The sequence below is a fragment of the Blennius ocellaris genome, assembly GCF_963422515.1.
Source record: "Blennius ocellaris genome assembly, chromosome: 8".
Taxonomy (NCBI): Eukaryota; Metazoa; Chordata; class Actinopteri; order Blenniiformes; family Blenniidae; genus Blennius; species Blennius ocellaris.
Genome location: NC_137657.1, coordinates 9,910,173 through 9,925,230, shown reverse-complemented (window position 1 = coordinate 9,925,230; position 15,058 = coordinate 9,910,173). Strand labels below are relative to the sequence as shown.

Sequence of the window (15,058 nt, the reverse complement as noted above, 5' to 3'; positions counted from 1 at the left end):
CAACACACAGACATATATTTACAATGAGGAGTAATTTAGAGACCAATTGACATGAACAGAGAAGATCTGAAGAAAACCCACACAGAGGAAACATGAAAGACACACATGGAAGGCCTTCATTTTGAAGTGTTTTTTCTTTTCGTTTAATAGTCTCTACTTTGATACTATAACCTGTCCTCACTGGTATCATCCTTGCAGCTTTTATCAGCCTCATCATCATCGTGGACCATCACCATCTCGTCACAACGATGGACTTCAATAGCACTGATTCCTGGCTCAACACTTCATTTCCCACATTCGCCATAATAACCAAGCCCACAAACAAAAGTGGCATGGAGGCATATCTTCAAAGACTGGCACATTTAGATGAAGGACTCTACAATGACTTCTATGGTCTTTGGATTGCACTGATGGTCACAAATTCTCTCATTTTCCTGGTGAGTGTCTATTTCAATTTTTTTTACTTTTTTTGCGATAATACCCCCCCAAAAAAAAACAAAAACAAAAACAAAAAAACAAATCTTAACCCGATGTATCTCCCTTGTTGTTTTTCAGGTGGGCATGGTGCTCAACATGTTTGCTCTCTATGTTTTCTGTGTCCGCACCAAGCAGAAGACCACCTCGGTGATCTACACCATCAACTTGGCGGTGAGCGACCTCCTGGTGAATCTCTCTCTGCCGACTCGCATCCTGCTCTACTACAGTGGAGGAGCCTGTCTCACCTGCTCCTACCTGCACATCTATAGCTACTTTGTCAACATGTACTGCAGCATCCTCTTCCTAACCTGCATATGTGTTGATCGCTACCTTGCAATTGTGCAGGTAAATGTTGTTGTTTTTTGTTGTTGTATTTTTTTGCTTGTGGTTTGGGGTCTGAAACGGCTTTTCTACGTGTGGTACAGCATCTTAAACCTACTTTGTTTCTGTTGTTGTTTTCACAGGTTGAAGCTTCCCGTCGGTGGAGGAATTCCAGTGTGGCCAAGTGTGTGTGCATTTCAGTCTGGCTGTTTGCCATTGTGGTCACCTACTCCTTTCTCTCCACCGCTTTCCAGCACACGGGCTGCTGCCTCTCAAAGCTCCTCTTTCTCACCATCACTGAGTTCTTCCTGCCGCTCGTCATCATTGTGGCTTTCACTTTACGCATCATGTGGGCCCTGGCTGACCGCCGCCTCATGCAACAGAGCAGGTACATGAGAAGCATATCGTCTTGTTGATTTAAGGCGAAGCCACACAAGCATTAAACATAATGCTGCCACAGACATAATGCCATTTCACAAGTGATTGAATTTGCTCAGGGAGAGGAGAATGAGGGCAGTCCAACTGCTGACCACCGTTTTGATCATCTTCACTGTCTGTTTCACACCCTTCCACATCAGACAGGTGAGTTAGCCCCTGATATATGTGTTAAATCCTCTTCATATTCTCCCACACAGTAGTTTTCATCGCATGAGATCAACCTCTCGTAGTGTGAGAAGTTCTGGTTTTGGGGACCAGTGGGATTACTTCCACTGAACTTCAATTTTGTGTCTCTCTTTCTCAAATGTCCCATCCAAATGGGAACATGAATGAAACTTTTTTTTTTTTTTTTTTTTAAAAAGCTGGTTAAGCTTGTCATAGTGCATGCTCACACTCAAAATGTTTGGACACGTTTGGAATAGACCGGATAAGTAGATGGTAACAGTCTCCAGGCACTTTACATTGGTGATCCTGTTAAAACGTTCACACTGTATCTCACGCACGATTGACGACAGGAAACTCTGACACATGGACTTGAAGAGACTGATAGAAACCAGTTCCTTATTCAGAATGAATCAATGGTTTTGTCCAGGTGCTGAAAGTTACTGTGTACATTTGGCCTTGTCTTTTCTTTTCTTTTTTTTGCTCTTATTCTAGGTGGTGGTGTACTTTTACCCTGACATGCCTCATCATATCATCGTGTACCACCTGACTGTCACTCTCAGCAGTTTGAACAGCTGCATGGATCCTGTCGTCTATTGCTTCGTTACAAATAATTTCCAGGTAAGACTCAAGTCCTTTATTTATTCTCAGTGTTTTTTCCTCATCCCGTCAACGCTGACATCCTCCTTCTCGGTCACCTATCCATCTCTTCCTCCAGCTATAATTTCATCCATCGCTCATTCATTCACTTGTTAGTTTTCTGTTTTTTTTAACTCATCGATTCGCTAAATAATTCACTGTCCTCACACTGTCCTCAGGCCACCATGAGACATTTTTTCCGTCGTGCAGAGCCAGAGCAGACCAGCGGTGACATTGTCAGTATGCAGCACAGCTCCAAGGCCTCAGGAGGGACAGCCAATGTCATGACTAATAATGTGATCATGATGACCAAGATTCCTACTGCGGCACGAAGAAACAATCTAGGAAAGAACCACACTCTGTAAAGACACAAATTAACGGGCTGCATGGAGCTACAACATATGGACTCCGTAATATGCTGAGGGGCAACTACATCACTGTATGAAAGCGTAATGCCATTCAATTTTAATTCAGAGAATCACCATATTTAAGAAAATATAACAAAGTCTGCTACTAACTGAATAAAGTACAAGCTTGACAAAAGACACATTCAGTCTGCAATAAAGTCTTATCTTCCTGCCCAGAAATATTTCCATTACAACAGACCTTTGAATTTTTATCTGTCAAAGTATTTTTCAACATGGGATTATGGCCAATTTAACCCAGGGGAATAGTGACTGTATTAATTTATCTTCCATAGACTGAATATAGACCATTTATAAATGTCGGAGCTGACTGTTGAAGTAGCGAGGGCCGACATTTAGAAGAAAACAGGATCCATGATACCTCATCATACCTGGATTAACTCCTACAGTGAAGCCTAATTTGAGTGGAAACCGCAGGGGATTAATTCTAAACACCTGTAATTGTCTCTGACATGAGGGCATAATTATCTGCCACTTGTCTGAATTGCAATAAAATGCACAATGGAAGTTTTGGGGAATGTACCTAATTTTGAACGCAAGAGGGCAACATTGCACTCTATTTCAAATACACTGCCGCTATCAGTGGAGGGCACAGTCTCTGTATGTTCGCTTTAAATGTAGAATTGGAACACGAATCAAATGATGACGATCGAAAAGGCCTGTGCTGCCCCCTTGTGAGTTCCAGAATCTAGAGTTGGATTCATAAGACGTCTCCTGCAGAAGAATTAAATCTGACCGCTTCGAACATAGTAATGGAGCTTTCTTTTGACATTTAAAGGGACAACATTAGGGGAATAATAGTAAAATCGATTAAAACAAAAACAAAAACAAACCCACAACGAATACAAACTTTGCTTGGGATAACAAATTAACAAAGTTATGAAGAAGTCAGTGGAGAATAATATGTTGTAAGCAATATATAGCTGTGCAGTTGTTATAAATTGTATATAAAACAAATTATTCTGATATAGTGCTGGCAATCAGCCCCAAGAGATTGATTCTACGCTTGCAACTTTGACACATCATGAGAGGTTTTAACTTCTTTTGAGAAATCCCTGCTCATCACTGGAAGCACGTGCAAACACATCTGGTTCTTGTTCCTCATGTGCTCCTCCTTGCACCGCGCGTTAAACAGTTCTGTCCAGGGATTCCTTCACATTAGGATGGTTTTAGTTTGTGAAGAAAGTCAACTGAACATCGACAACCATATGTTGAATTAAGTTAATCATAAACTCTCTAGAATCACTGACAGGATGCGTGAACACATGAACACATGACACGTGGGCCGTTTCTGATATCATAGAGGCCCTCGCCAAGATGCTGCTTCTAAGTTGGTCAAAATACAATAGAGATTCCTAAATCCTTTAGATTTTCCTCTGTTAATTCACTTATTAAAATCAAATAGCTCATGTTGACCCACTCAGGGAAGCTAAACTGTCAAAAAAACAACAACTATAAAACAAGGAAAACACAATCCTCCATACCTCAACAAATAAAACAGATACGGAAAATGTTTACTTTAAATAATAAAATCCAACCAACATCTAGTTTATAGTGCAGCAATGAAACAAACCAACACTAAAAAAATAACAGTCTCACACTTATCAACATCACACATGATATATTTAGTCACATTATTTATGTCATATATTATTTATGACATATTTCCTGGCTTTTTTGTTTTTGTTTTTTAGTGATCAGTGATGGTGCAGTGATACAGAAAATTTTAATATATATATTTTTTTTATCTTAAACGTTGTTATGTCCAATGTTTCCAAGCATGTACCCACTTAAAATGGTCACTTTTAAATGATTTTTGCATTAATTTGCACACTGTAAATTAAACTGAGATAAATGATCCACTGCCACAATAGTATAAAATAGTCATCAATAAGCCCAATATTTATTAATCACCTATAAATCAACCTTTACACCTCACCATTCTCAAAGCTTGTAATACACAAGCTTAAACAGATCAGTCAGTTGTCTCCTTTGGAGGAAAACTTTTTTTTTTTAAAGCATGTCGTGACGCTAACGTTTTGAGGGGAAGGGCAACGTCATGACGTAAATTTCGTCGGCCTGCGTCCACGCCCCGCCCCGTTACCTTGGAAACCAGTGAACTTGATGGGCAGACGTACCATGCGGACGCTTCCTCGGTTTTAAGAGGGTTTAAAGTGCGAACTATTCATATAAAATGACAATCGGAGCGCTCACATAGTGACACTGGCTGGACTTCACCGAGGAGGAGTTAAAACTCAGGTATGTCACCTACTTCTGGTTTTCTTCTTTTTACGTTCGATACAACTTTTATGCGCAGATAAGGAAGCGTCAGTTAAACGTGTGTTTGATAAATAAGATCGTAGCCATAAAGTGAGGATCTATTCGAGACTTTCAAACAGAAGTTTCAAACTGAAACGCCTTGTTGTTACGCGGCAGTTCAGGTATGTGGATTTCCAAAGGTTTTCCTCAAACATGTCCAAACTGGTTCACCAAGCCCCCCAGAACTCCCAGATGTTGTTCAGTCCTGTGGATAACACGTGTTCACAGCAAAAGCAAGGTGAGGCTTAAATATTATACAGTAATGAGTCCTGTGGGAACAAGTTATTCTGTTACTCAGAGATTTAAACATCGATTTAATATGTGACTTAAATTTTATTGCTGCTCAATCACCTTTGTTTACGTCAGAGGTAGAAAGTGAATGAGGAAATACAAGAGAAAGAAACGAGTCTTGCTCTCAGTTAATCGCTTGATTTCATCATCTTTCTTTTACTTTTTACACATGGAAAGCAGATGAGATGTGATCATCCTGATTTAACTCCAGTACAACAAGGATGTATATTCTAATATAACATTCTCAAGTTCTGTGGCTCAAATGTTATGTTAGTATTTCAGACAAATATCTTTAATTTTTTTGTCTAAATCTGTCTAGATCAAGGGTCTGCCACATGTGGCTCAACAGCCATAAGGCTGTTGGGTTCTTCTGTAGTGACTGCATTAAGCTTTTACAAAATTAAATCAAATTAGCATTTTATTTGGTTTCATTTTATGTATGCACACAAGGTCATTTTACAGAAAGACCTTTAACTCTTGGTTAAATGGGCTTTTATAAAAGATACAACTAAAATTGCTAAAAGGGAGAGAACTAAAAACCACAAGAAATAAAATAAAATAATAAATATATTACTGTGGCTTAAAATAGAGTTAAAAAGTCCTGACAAAGAAGGTTGAAACTTCTAAAACCAGGTACAAAAACAGCTAAAGATGTAATTGAAACTTCATAAATGCAACTTAAGACAGAGTTTGTCTTCATACATCAAAACCAAATATGAAACTTTAAGCTATCAACTGCATTTAAAAGGTTAAACATGTTTTGCAGGTCCAGATAAATTTGATTTGGTGGAAAGCAACAAAAACAGCTCTTCGGGTCATAAAGGTGGCAGAACCCTGGTCTAAACTCTTAGAGTCAAGTTGGATCATGATAAAATAGACAAGGAATACCGCTCTCTTTTGTTTTATCACTTTATTGTCTAACTCGTGTCCATATTTTGCAGGTACCTTTGTGATGGGGACAGACCTTCATCCAGGAATTTCTATATCTTTTGACCGGATTGGGCTTCAGGTGCACTTTGCTGCAGATACAAAGACTTATGAGACAAACTTTTATCTCATAAACCAAGTGCATGCATACACTCCCAACACACACACACTCCAGCAAACAGTCACAGACCTCTTGGTGTGATAACCCCACTTTACCCCGAACACTGACCGCGCCCTATGTTGTACGCGTCATGTGTGAGAGTTGCTGTAACGGAGCATCACCACACACCAGTAGAACTTATTAGCTCAGCTAAGTGCTTGTATGTCCAGACGATTAACAAAAAAAAGCCTACCTCATGAATATTTTGGACATGCTGATCTCATGAGGATGACTCCTTGCTCTGTCTCTGTTATCTACAATTCTTATGCCTTCCACTCGCTGCTCACTCATTAGTCTCTCTCTGACCAACCAACTCCTCACATCCACACACATCCAACAAGACAGACGAGGACCACTGACTATACCTTTTTCTGATTGAACATTATAACATGTTGAGGTTTTGTTGGCGTTTATAAACACACTGGTATTTGAGATCCACCAACGACGGTCATATAGTTGCCCTCATGTCAGACCAGTGTAAATTTGGAGGGGAAGCAGACGAAAAGAAGACTCCTGTCCTTCCAGAGAAGACCAAATCCGAGGAAGAAAGCGAGATCAATGCGATCGAGACGATCGAGACGAAGGGCGAGGAGGAAGGCGGAGCGGTGCGGATCCCACTGCATCGCTGGTTGATGCATGGGGCGTTGATGTTTGGACGCGAGTTCTGTTATGCCATCGAGACAGCACTAGTGACACCTGTGCTGCTGCAGATCGGTAAGGAGTTGAATATGCACAGAGACAAATGCAACCACTATTCTCCTCGTACCGTAAAAAAATGTTCTCACCTTGTAAATTTGTCAAATACTTTTTTAACTGTGTCAAGAATCATGAAGACTGACGTTAACAGGTTAAAGAAACCCAGGTTCTTTTTCCATATCTGAATACATGATTTTGCGGTTTATATTTTAATAAATCTCACAACAGTTATCCAAACAAGATCAAAAAAGCAGTCTGGAGCCTTTATTGTCTTGACTGTCAGGATCAATCCTATGATATTCCAGTGCACCTCCGTCACGTAACCCCAACTCGTGGCCTACTATAGAAAGATGTCTAGTTTGCCACCATAGCACAAGAGGAACAAAGGCATTTTCCCTGACTAGGTATGACAAGAATGTTTGCCACAGCACATTTTGTTCTCATTGTTTTCATAAGAGTTAACATAATTTAAAAGGGGGTTTGTTGTCAGGTTTGGATATATCTGAAACACGTTTGATGGTGACGAGCGTCTACACTCAATGTAGATTACGTAAGTAGTGTATAGCTGCGTTTGGTAGAATTTTACAAAACATGGCCAGAAGGGTGACATAACATTCAGTGTTGCTTACAATGCATCTCCATACAGTAATTTCACATTTCACCATGGGCACTTCAAAGTAAATTCTCTGAGTTTCAAGTTTTTCCTCACTTCTGCAAGTGTTTTGACTGACCTCCTCTGCTCTGACCCATTTTGATATAAACATAGTAAACACAGTCGCTGCTGCTTGTTGCTAATGAAGGGTGGCATAGCAGAATGGTGGTCAGGTGTGACCCGTAGATAATTGATATGAAAAATTGAGTTGCCCAACCCACAGTAATGACTTCAATATGTAATCCAGGTATCATACATTTTGTTAAGGGTATTTAATCTTTTCATTACAAAAAAACAAATACTGCTTTATTTTAAGTGTGTTATTACTCATCAGAACGCACAGTGTGTATTTTATAGTGTTCTGAAGGCATGTCTTTCTCTTATTACATGTGTTCTAGATAAATGAGGACTCATGAGAAAAAAAAAGAAAATAGTCTAGCATTTGTGACTTTAGGCAGCAGAGCAAAGTGACCTTCTCACCACTATATGTCAGGTAAAAAGCAGATATGCTTGTTTTTGTTAATACGGACAGATTTAGTATCTTATTAGTTGCACTCAAATCATCAGCACACACAAAAAATAACACAGCCATGGATTTTTTTAAAAAGCTGAGATGCGCTGAAAGGGAGTGTTTCCCGATTTGAGTACACACTGGAGCAGTCCTGTCATGTCCCAGGGGCCACAAGAGGTGATTTCACGATTCGCCTGCCGGGATGGTGCATATTTCTGCCTGTGTTATTGTTAGCGGCTACTGTGTTATCTGAAATGTTATTGCCACTCTTATAACTGAATGTGAAGGAATAGCCCAAATGGTTCTTCAGCAGTACACTGATATGCAGGGACTGGCATGAACCACACTTTTGTAAACACCAGGAACATTAGACAATTCAACTTCCAGTGTGTCAGGAAGTGATTAGGTTTTGTGTTCAAGGCTTACACCAGAGTAGTTACGCTGACAAGTTACTACATGGAAAAACTTTGATGTGTTAAACTTAGAACCTGGTATGTTTGTAATTCTTTAAAGAAAAATTATGTATTCTGCCGGTCTCATCTTGCAACGTAATGGTTTGCACCGAAGGTAAAGGTCAGCAGCACCTTGGCCTAATCTCATGAATAATGCATCAGGGTCCTATCAGCAAAGTTAGCAAACTATACTGGCTGTTGTACATCACATTTTGTCTTGTGAGAATTTAACTCTTTGAATATTTCCTTCCATTTGGCAACTGCAGCACACCAGCATACAACATTAGTTAATAACAAATGGACATTTCATTTGATTAAACTCTGCTAGTAAAGCTCATAAATTAGATTAAGTTAGAACATATTTATTATTATTGAGCATCAAGATTATGTTTTGATCTTTTTTAAATAAAAGAATCAAAACATTTGAGTCGACTCTAATCCAATGTAATTTGCATGGGTGAATCTATTATATGTGTTTTCTAGGTCTTCCTGAGAAGTATTATAGTTTGACGTGGTTCCTCAGTCCTGTGCTGGGTCTCTTCTTCACACCATTGATCGGCTCAGCCAGCGACCGCTGCACTCTGCGATGGGGCCGCAGGCGACCGTTCATTCTGGCCCTCTGTGTCGGTGTTCTACTGGGAATAGCGCTGTTCCTAAATGGATCACTCATTGGTGAGGAGAAGCTTTCAAACTTGTGCAATAGTGTGACTGCAGTTTAAGCCAACATGTGAATATTCTGTGTTTTTTTTTTTTTTTTTGTGTGTGTCTTTGTTCCCAGGGCTTTCTGTTGGCGACAGCCTCAACAATCAGCCAATCGGCATTATTCTTACCATCGTCGGTGTGGTAGTACTGGATTTCTGCGCCGATGCGGCTGAGGGACCAATCAGAGCCTACCTGCTTGACGTTGCGGACACAGACGAGCAAGACATCGCCTTGAATATTCATGCTATTACTGCGAGTGAGACATACGTGTTTTCTTCACTGCACAAAGAGCATCCATGTCAAAGTTTTAGATATTCACCGCATTTTCAAAAGCTTAAAATTTCATAGCACCAGTAAGGTTTTTATTATCAAAGTTGCATAATTGGTCATGCCAAGGATCTTAGATTGTTTTCTTTTTTTTTTTTACCTCATGGCACCAAGGTAAATGAGATATACATTATCTTGTGTGCCTCAGTCGACCCTGATCCTGCCGTAATACCAGCAGAAAATATGTTGTAGATGTAAATCGGCAATCGCTTGTCAAAGCTTTAGTGGATGAGACAAGCTTCAAGGCAGACATGAATCAAGTCTTGCATTTCACTTGAAATGTTTTCATGTAAATCGGAAGCAAATACAACTCTCTTCTCATAACGATTGCAATCCATACTTGCATGTTAGTTCTAATAAACTCACACATTTTTCTAATGTCACAAATGTCAATGCAGTTGTAGATCAAAAGACGTATCTGCAGCTCTCTTATGCAGTCCCAAGCGTACGACAAATTTAAGCATTATTAATGGTAAAATGTCACCTATATGTCTGTCTTTCTAGGTATCGGCGGAGCGGTGGGGTACATGGTGGGAGGTCTGGATTGGACAGGCACCTCTCTTGGAATTGCTCTAAAATCACAGGAACAGGTCCTTTTCCTGTTTTCAAGCATCATCTTCATTATTTCTGTCGCACTGCACATGTTTAGTATTCCTGAGCCACAACTGGCTCCAGCTGACCTCCTAAATGACACGGGGGACAGGCGGCACAGCAGCAAGATATTTATTAGCCCTGAATCAGACGGGAGCCTGGAAGAGGGTGCAGCTCAGGGCATGTTAGGAGTGCACAAGATGTCAGATCTTCACAAAAGACACCTTGATCTCCTTTCTGTGGAACGTGCGCGAAGTAAAAGTGACTCGGTCTTGGCCATGTCAGACGCTTCAGTTAAGTTTCACAGTGACCTTGTTCCAGACGTACAAACGTCCTTCCCAGAGAGCCGTTTTCAAGCAGCCACAGATGAAGTGCTCGAGGATGCCTTCATGCCATCAGACCGCAGTATCGTGTCTTCACCCTCTATTGAAGAGTCTGCTGATAAGAAGATGGTCTTGCAACCTTTGACTCAAGTTGCGTCTAAACCTGCTCCTGCTTCAAATGGGTTCTATGCCTTGCTTCATCAGAAATGTGGCTCAGAGGACTCACAGCAGATAAAGGTAAAAGTACCTCCATTAGGTAGCAGTGATCAGCAAACTATTCAGTATGTTCACTTCCCATACTCAGAGACTTTAAACACTGCTATGTTTCTCATTTACAGTTTAATGGGAGAAGTTTATTAGGTTGTTTTTTTTTCTGACTCACCAGGTCAAAGCTGACAAGGCTGTCGGTTCCGGCTTGCTCTCATCTGGCTCGCCTAATCCCGGCAAAAGTCGTGGCCCGACTAAAACAAGGGACCGTACCTGTAGTATTCTGGCAGAATCACGGCCTCGTGCACAGAGCTTCTACAGACAAGTACAATTCAATGATTTATTTAAAGATCATTCTCTATTATAGTTGAAAATTCAGCGATTAGTGACAATATCTGTGTAAACATGCTTACTTTTATCAGTGACTCTACATAACCCATAAGCATGAATGTGTGTCTTTGCACTGTGGTGTCTAACGGCGTCCTTTTATTTCTCTCCAGCCGTCCTTTACCTTTTCGTATTACGGTCGGGTCGGATCACAACGGAGTCGTGCAGTTCGCCCTCGGCAGATCACCCGCAGTCTGAATGACCTGAGTAAGGTCCAGCATCATACTGACGGGGAAGAGCTGCAAATATCAGCCGGCGACGTGTCATTGGAGAGCTTCTGCGGTGACGGAGAAGCAGACAGGGGGACGACTGTCCGGCTGCTTTGGCTGTCTTTGTTTAGGGTGAAGTAAATTGGAAACTGATTATTTTTTGTCGCTGTTTTGATTTATCATTGCACTGGTTTACATTCACGGCCTCTATGACAGGTTTTTCTGTTCGCTTAACAAAGCAGTGGAATTCTTCTTCTTTACATTCACACACTAATTTAAAGTGACTGTGTCTGTTTTCTCCACTATAGATGCCAAAACAGCTTTGGAGATTGTGTGTTTGCCATCTTCTCACGTGGTTCTCCTATATGGCTGAATCTGTGTTCTATACAGATTTCATGGGACAAGTCATTTATAATGGAGATCCATTGGTACACGCCACACTACACTACACACACACACACACACACACACACACACACACACACACACACACACACACACACACACACAGAGTGGCGCGGCAAATCAACAGACGGGAGGAGAACAGGAACACACACATAAAAAAAGAGAAAGGAGAATGAGACACAGATGTGACATGAAACAATCGGACACAAACCCAAAGGAAAAGGGCTGAAACCAGGGGAAGGAAAGTCCACGGAATCATGCCAAGACACTAAGACACCAGTGCTCTAAATACAACACAATGTGGGTAGTCGATGCTGGGAACGCGTAAGACTGGGCACTGGAGCTGTGACAATATACACTGTGATTTATTAATGTTACCACTGAAGAATTACATCTGATTTAAAGCTGAGAAATGTTGAAATGTTAATGGAGGAAATCTTTAATTGTTTTTAGGCGGCAACCAATTCGACAGAACTGCAAAATTATCAAAAAGGAGTGCAGATGGGCTGCTGGGGACTGATGGGGTCTGCTGCTACGTCGGCGGTCTCCTCTGGTGAAACACACACACACACACACACTTTTTGTTTTTCTGTTTTTATATTAGGATTCAGATATTCTGCTGTTAAATACATAAATGGTGATAAAAATCGATTCACACTCATTTCAGTCTCTCAGAGTAACATTTTCTCCCATAACTTATCTTTTCGTTCCATGCAGCCGTGCTCCAGAAGTATTTAGATAACTTTGACCTGAACATCAAGGTGGTTTACATTGTTGGCACTCTGGCATTCTCAATAGGTGAGTTAACACATTCAATATTAGTAGATTGTGTAGTATTTCATCACAATACGTCAGCAGGTATTAAAGATAATGTATTAACACCCAGGTTTTTTTTGGGGGGGGGGTTTCCCAGGGACTGCGATCATGGCAATCTTTCCCAATATTTATGTTTCCATGGTGATGATCAGCACCATGGGCATCATTTCCATGAGTATGTGTTACTGTCCCTTTGCTTTACTCGGGCAGTATCATGAAATCAAAGAGGTAAAAACACATTCATATCCACGATACACGAGCAAAGTCACACAGAACAACAAGAAACCTGAGTTCTCTTTTCCTTTTTATACTTCTGTGTTTTTAAATCAAGGCATTGCAAACAAAAGTTTTTCTATCTGTGTAGCTGGTAAGGCGTTTGGCCAAATATCAACACATGGCAGCATTTTGAGGTCATATTGTCATATTTGTATGATCATTTGAAACCTATTTTTATGAGGTTTTGGCATGTTCTAAAAAATGTGCTTGTACCTTACATCAAGCATTAATTCTGAAATTGTGATATGTGAGCTCCTTCCAGTGGTGGAGGAAAGTATTTTAATTTGAAAACATCTTATATTATCAAAATAGTACAACATTTTAAGTGAAAACATATAAAGCATAATGTTGATGTTTGTATGAATATTGTATTTACATTTTATAAGAAGCAGTGTTCTGGCTGTACAGTATTTATGAGAGTTAAAGATGTGCAGCACCTTCTTCTCTTTACTGCTACTGTTTTGCACTGTGGGGCTGCGACTGCATTGGAAAATATAATCCTCAGATATAGTAAACATATGAACTGTCCATAGCTATTGTGGTAAGCTTCGGCTCAACATTTTCTCCACTGATGAACGCTGTCAAAAAGAAAAGTTTGAGAACATCCAGCGATTTAGACATAATGTAGTATAACAAAAAAAAAACAAACCCTGATAAAACATGTTCCTCTCCTCAGTACATTTACCACAGTCCAGAAAACACGCAGAGAGGCTTTGGTATCGACTGTGCCATCTTAACCTGCCAGGTGAGCATAAATTGCTATTGCACTTTGTGGCCAAACCAATATGGCCGACAAAGATTGTCTCTTTTCTCTGAAACACTCCACAGTCAGTGTGATTAACCAGTCTTATATTTCTATGCAGTAACGGTGGTCACACCGCTGATTTCTTTTTTTTCCCCAGGTCTACATCAGCCAGATTATGGTAGCGGTGGCTCTGGGATCTATAGTGGAGGCGATCGGCAGTGTGCGCGTGGTACCGGTGGTTGCTTCAGCAGGTTCCTTCGCCAGCTTCCTGACAGCCTGCTTCCTTGTCATTTATCCGGATATTGAGCCGAGCAGCTCCGCGGAGAAGCTGGACTTGGTTGCTTTACCAGACCAAGAAGAGCATGGAAGAAGGACTAGTGCAGCAGATACTGCTTCCACAGGATCTCGCAGTGTGGAGAAGGCCGAGAATTAACATTAATCCATGAAGAATTCCTTCATCTTGTCCCTTTCAAGTCAATCATGCAGCTTCTACAGAGGATAATTAATGCTGCTAATCTACAAATCCGACATTAAGGTGCTTTTCTAAAGGAGAACTTGGCCGGAATTTGACATTTCAGCTTCAACAATAAAACAATCTTCATGGTCAATGTGTGAGTAGATTTTGTCAGCTTAGAAAACTGACAGTGTTTCCTCTTCTGCCGCGCTTCTCTCAGCTGTGATACAACTTTATGAAATATGGAGACGAAAAGAAATGCCACAGCAATTTGCTTGGACATTTGTCTCAAATCACTCAAGTCCTGCACAATTTAAAGGTTACCCTATAAACTGCTCTGTGAAATCATCAGAATCAGAAGTTCTTTATTTTTCCCCGGGGGAATTTCTTTAAAATTCTTAACAACTGTAAATATGATACATTGTGTTTCCTGCATTATTAATAGACAGATTACAATTTTGAGTGTTTTCACCAGCTTGACAATAAACTTTTTCATGCAGAAATGCTAAAATAACAAAATTGTTTTGTTTTAATTTTGTCTTTTTGGCTAAATGAATTTTAATGTAGTTTATTTAACCATGTAGTTTGGAAACTGATAAAAATGCACAAACTCCACACAGTATTTAAACTGCAGACTATCCTGTTTATAAGGCAGGTGCTTTGACCAGCTAAGCCACAACGCCCCAATGAGGAATACCATTCACAACTCAATAGAATCTGTACAGTTCATTGTTGAAAGTCATTCACATGTCTGAATAGTAGACGTTACTTGCTGTGTCAAGTTTGGATGTGCTCTCTGCCGCTGTTCAAAACGATGTATTTGTGGATAATTGGTGAGTCTAGTGCTACATAGATAAACAAGTCTTACTGTTAGATACTCTTAAGAAAATTGTGTAGAAAAAAAAAGCACAAGAGTTCCTCAATTTTCAGCCTTGCTTGGTGGTTTAGCCGGATTTGGGCCTCTTGCTGGCCGGTTTAATGTTTGACATCCCTGGTCGATAGTAAAACTGAAAGAGACTTAACTTGTAACTTATTTATAACACAACACACACACACACACACACACACACACACACACACACACACACACACACACACACACACACACACACACACACACACACACGCACACACACACACACACAC

The 15,058-nt window shown here is 40.4% G+C and overlaps 2 protein-coding genes across 4 annotated transcripts; both read left to right on the top strand.

Annotated features, from left to right (window-relative positions):
- Positions 1–248: 248 nt before the first annotated feature.
- LOC308133819 (G-protein coupled receptor 20-like) lies at positions 249–2,402 on the top strand (the record flags this gene model as incomplete). The annotated part of the gene is made up of 6 exons (XM_080501331.1): positions 249–437; positions 556–822; positions 942–1,186; positions 1,296–1,380; positions 1,894–2,019; positions 2,217–2,402. The coding sequence occupies 6 exons, from the start codon at positions 249–251 to the stop codon at positions 2,400–2,402; spliced, it is 1,098 nt and encodes a 365-aa protein (XP_080357457.1).
- Positions 2,403–4,614: 2,212 nt separating this feature from the next.
- Positions 4,615–14,420, top strand: LOC308133910 (solute carrier family 45 member 4-like). Of its 3 annotated transcripts, XM_080501458.1 has the most exons (14): positions 4,627–4,721; positions 4,899–5,019; positions 6,014–6,873; positions 8,954–9,142; positions 9,249–9,428; positions 10,004–10,650; positions 10,799–10,945; positions 11,121–11,348; positions 11,525–11,644; positions 12,075–12,174; positions 12,339–12,419; positions 12,535–12,665; positions 13,390–13,458; positions 13,616–14,420. In XM_080501458.1, exons 3-14 carry the CDS (start codon positions 6,624–6,626, stop codon positions 13,889–13,891), a joined length of 2,418 nt encoding a protein of 805 aa, XP_080357584.1. In that variant the 5' UTR covers positions 4,627–4,721; positions 4,899–5,019; positions 6,014–6,623; the 3' UTR covers positions 13,892–14,420. The 3 variants fall into 3 exon arrangements, with proteins under 3 accessions (XP_080357586.1, XP_080357584.1, XP_080357585.1); XM_080501460.1 differs by lacking the exon at positions 4,899–5,019 and having other exon boundaries at positions 4,615–4,721; XM_080501459.1 differs by lacking the exon at positions 4,627–4,721 and having other exon boundaries at positions 4,889–5,019.
- Positions 14,421–15,058: the final 638 nt, after the last annotated feature.

Coding starts and splice junctions, on each gene's coding strand:
- LOC308133910 (XM_080501460.1), top strand. CDS start 6,624: ATGTCAGACCAGTGTAAATTTGGAGGGGAAGCAGACGAAAAGAAGACT. Junction 10,651..10,798: donor AGGACTCACAGCAGATAAAG/GTAAAAGTACCT, acceptor CTGACTCACCAG/GTCAAAGCTGACAAGGCTGT. Junction 12,666..13,389: donor AGTATCATGAAATCAAAGAG/GTAAAAACACAT, acceptor TCCTCTCCTCAG/TACATTTACCACAGTCCAGA.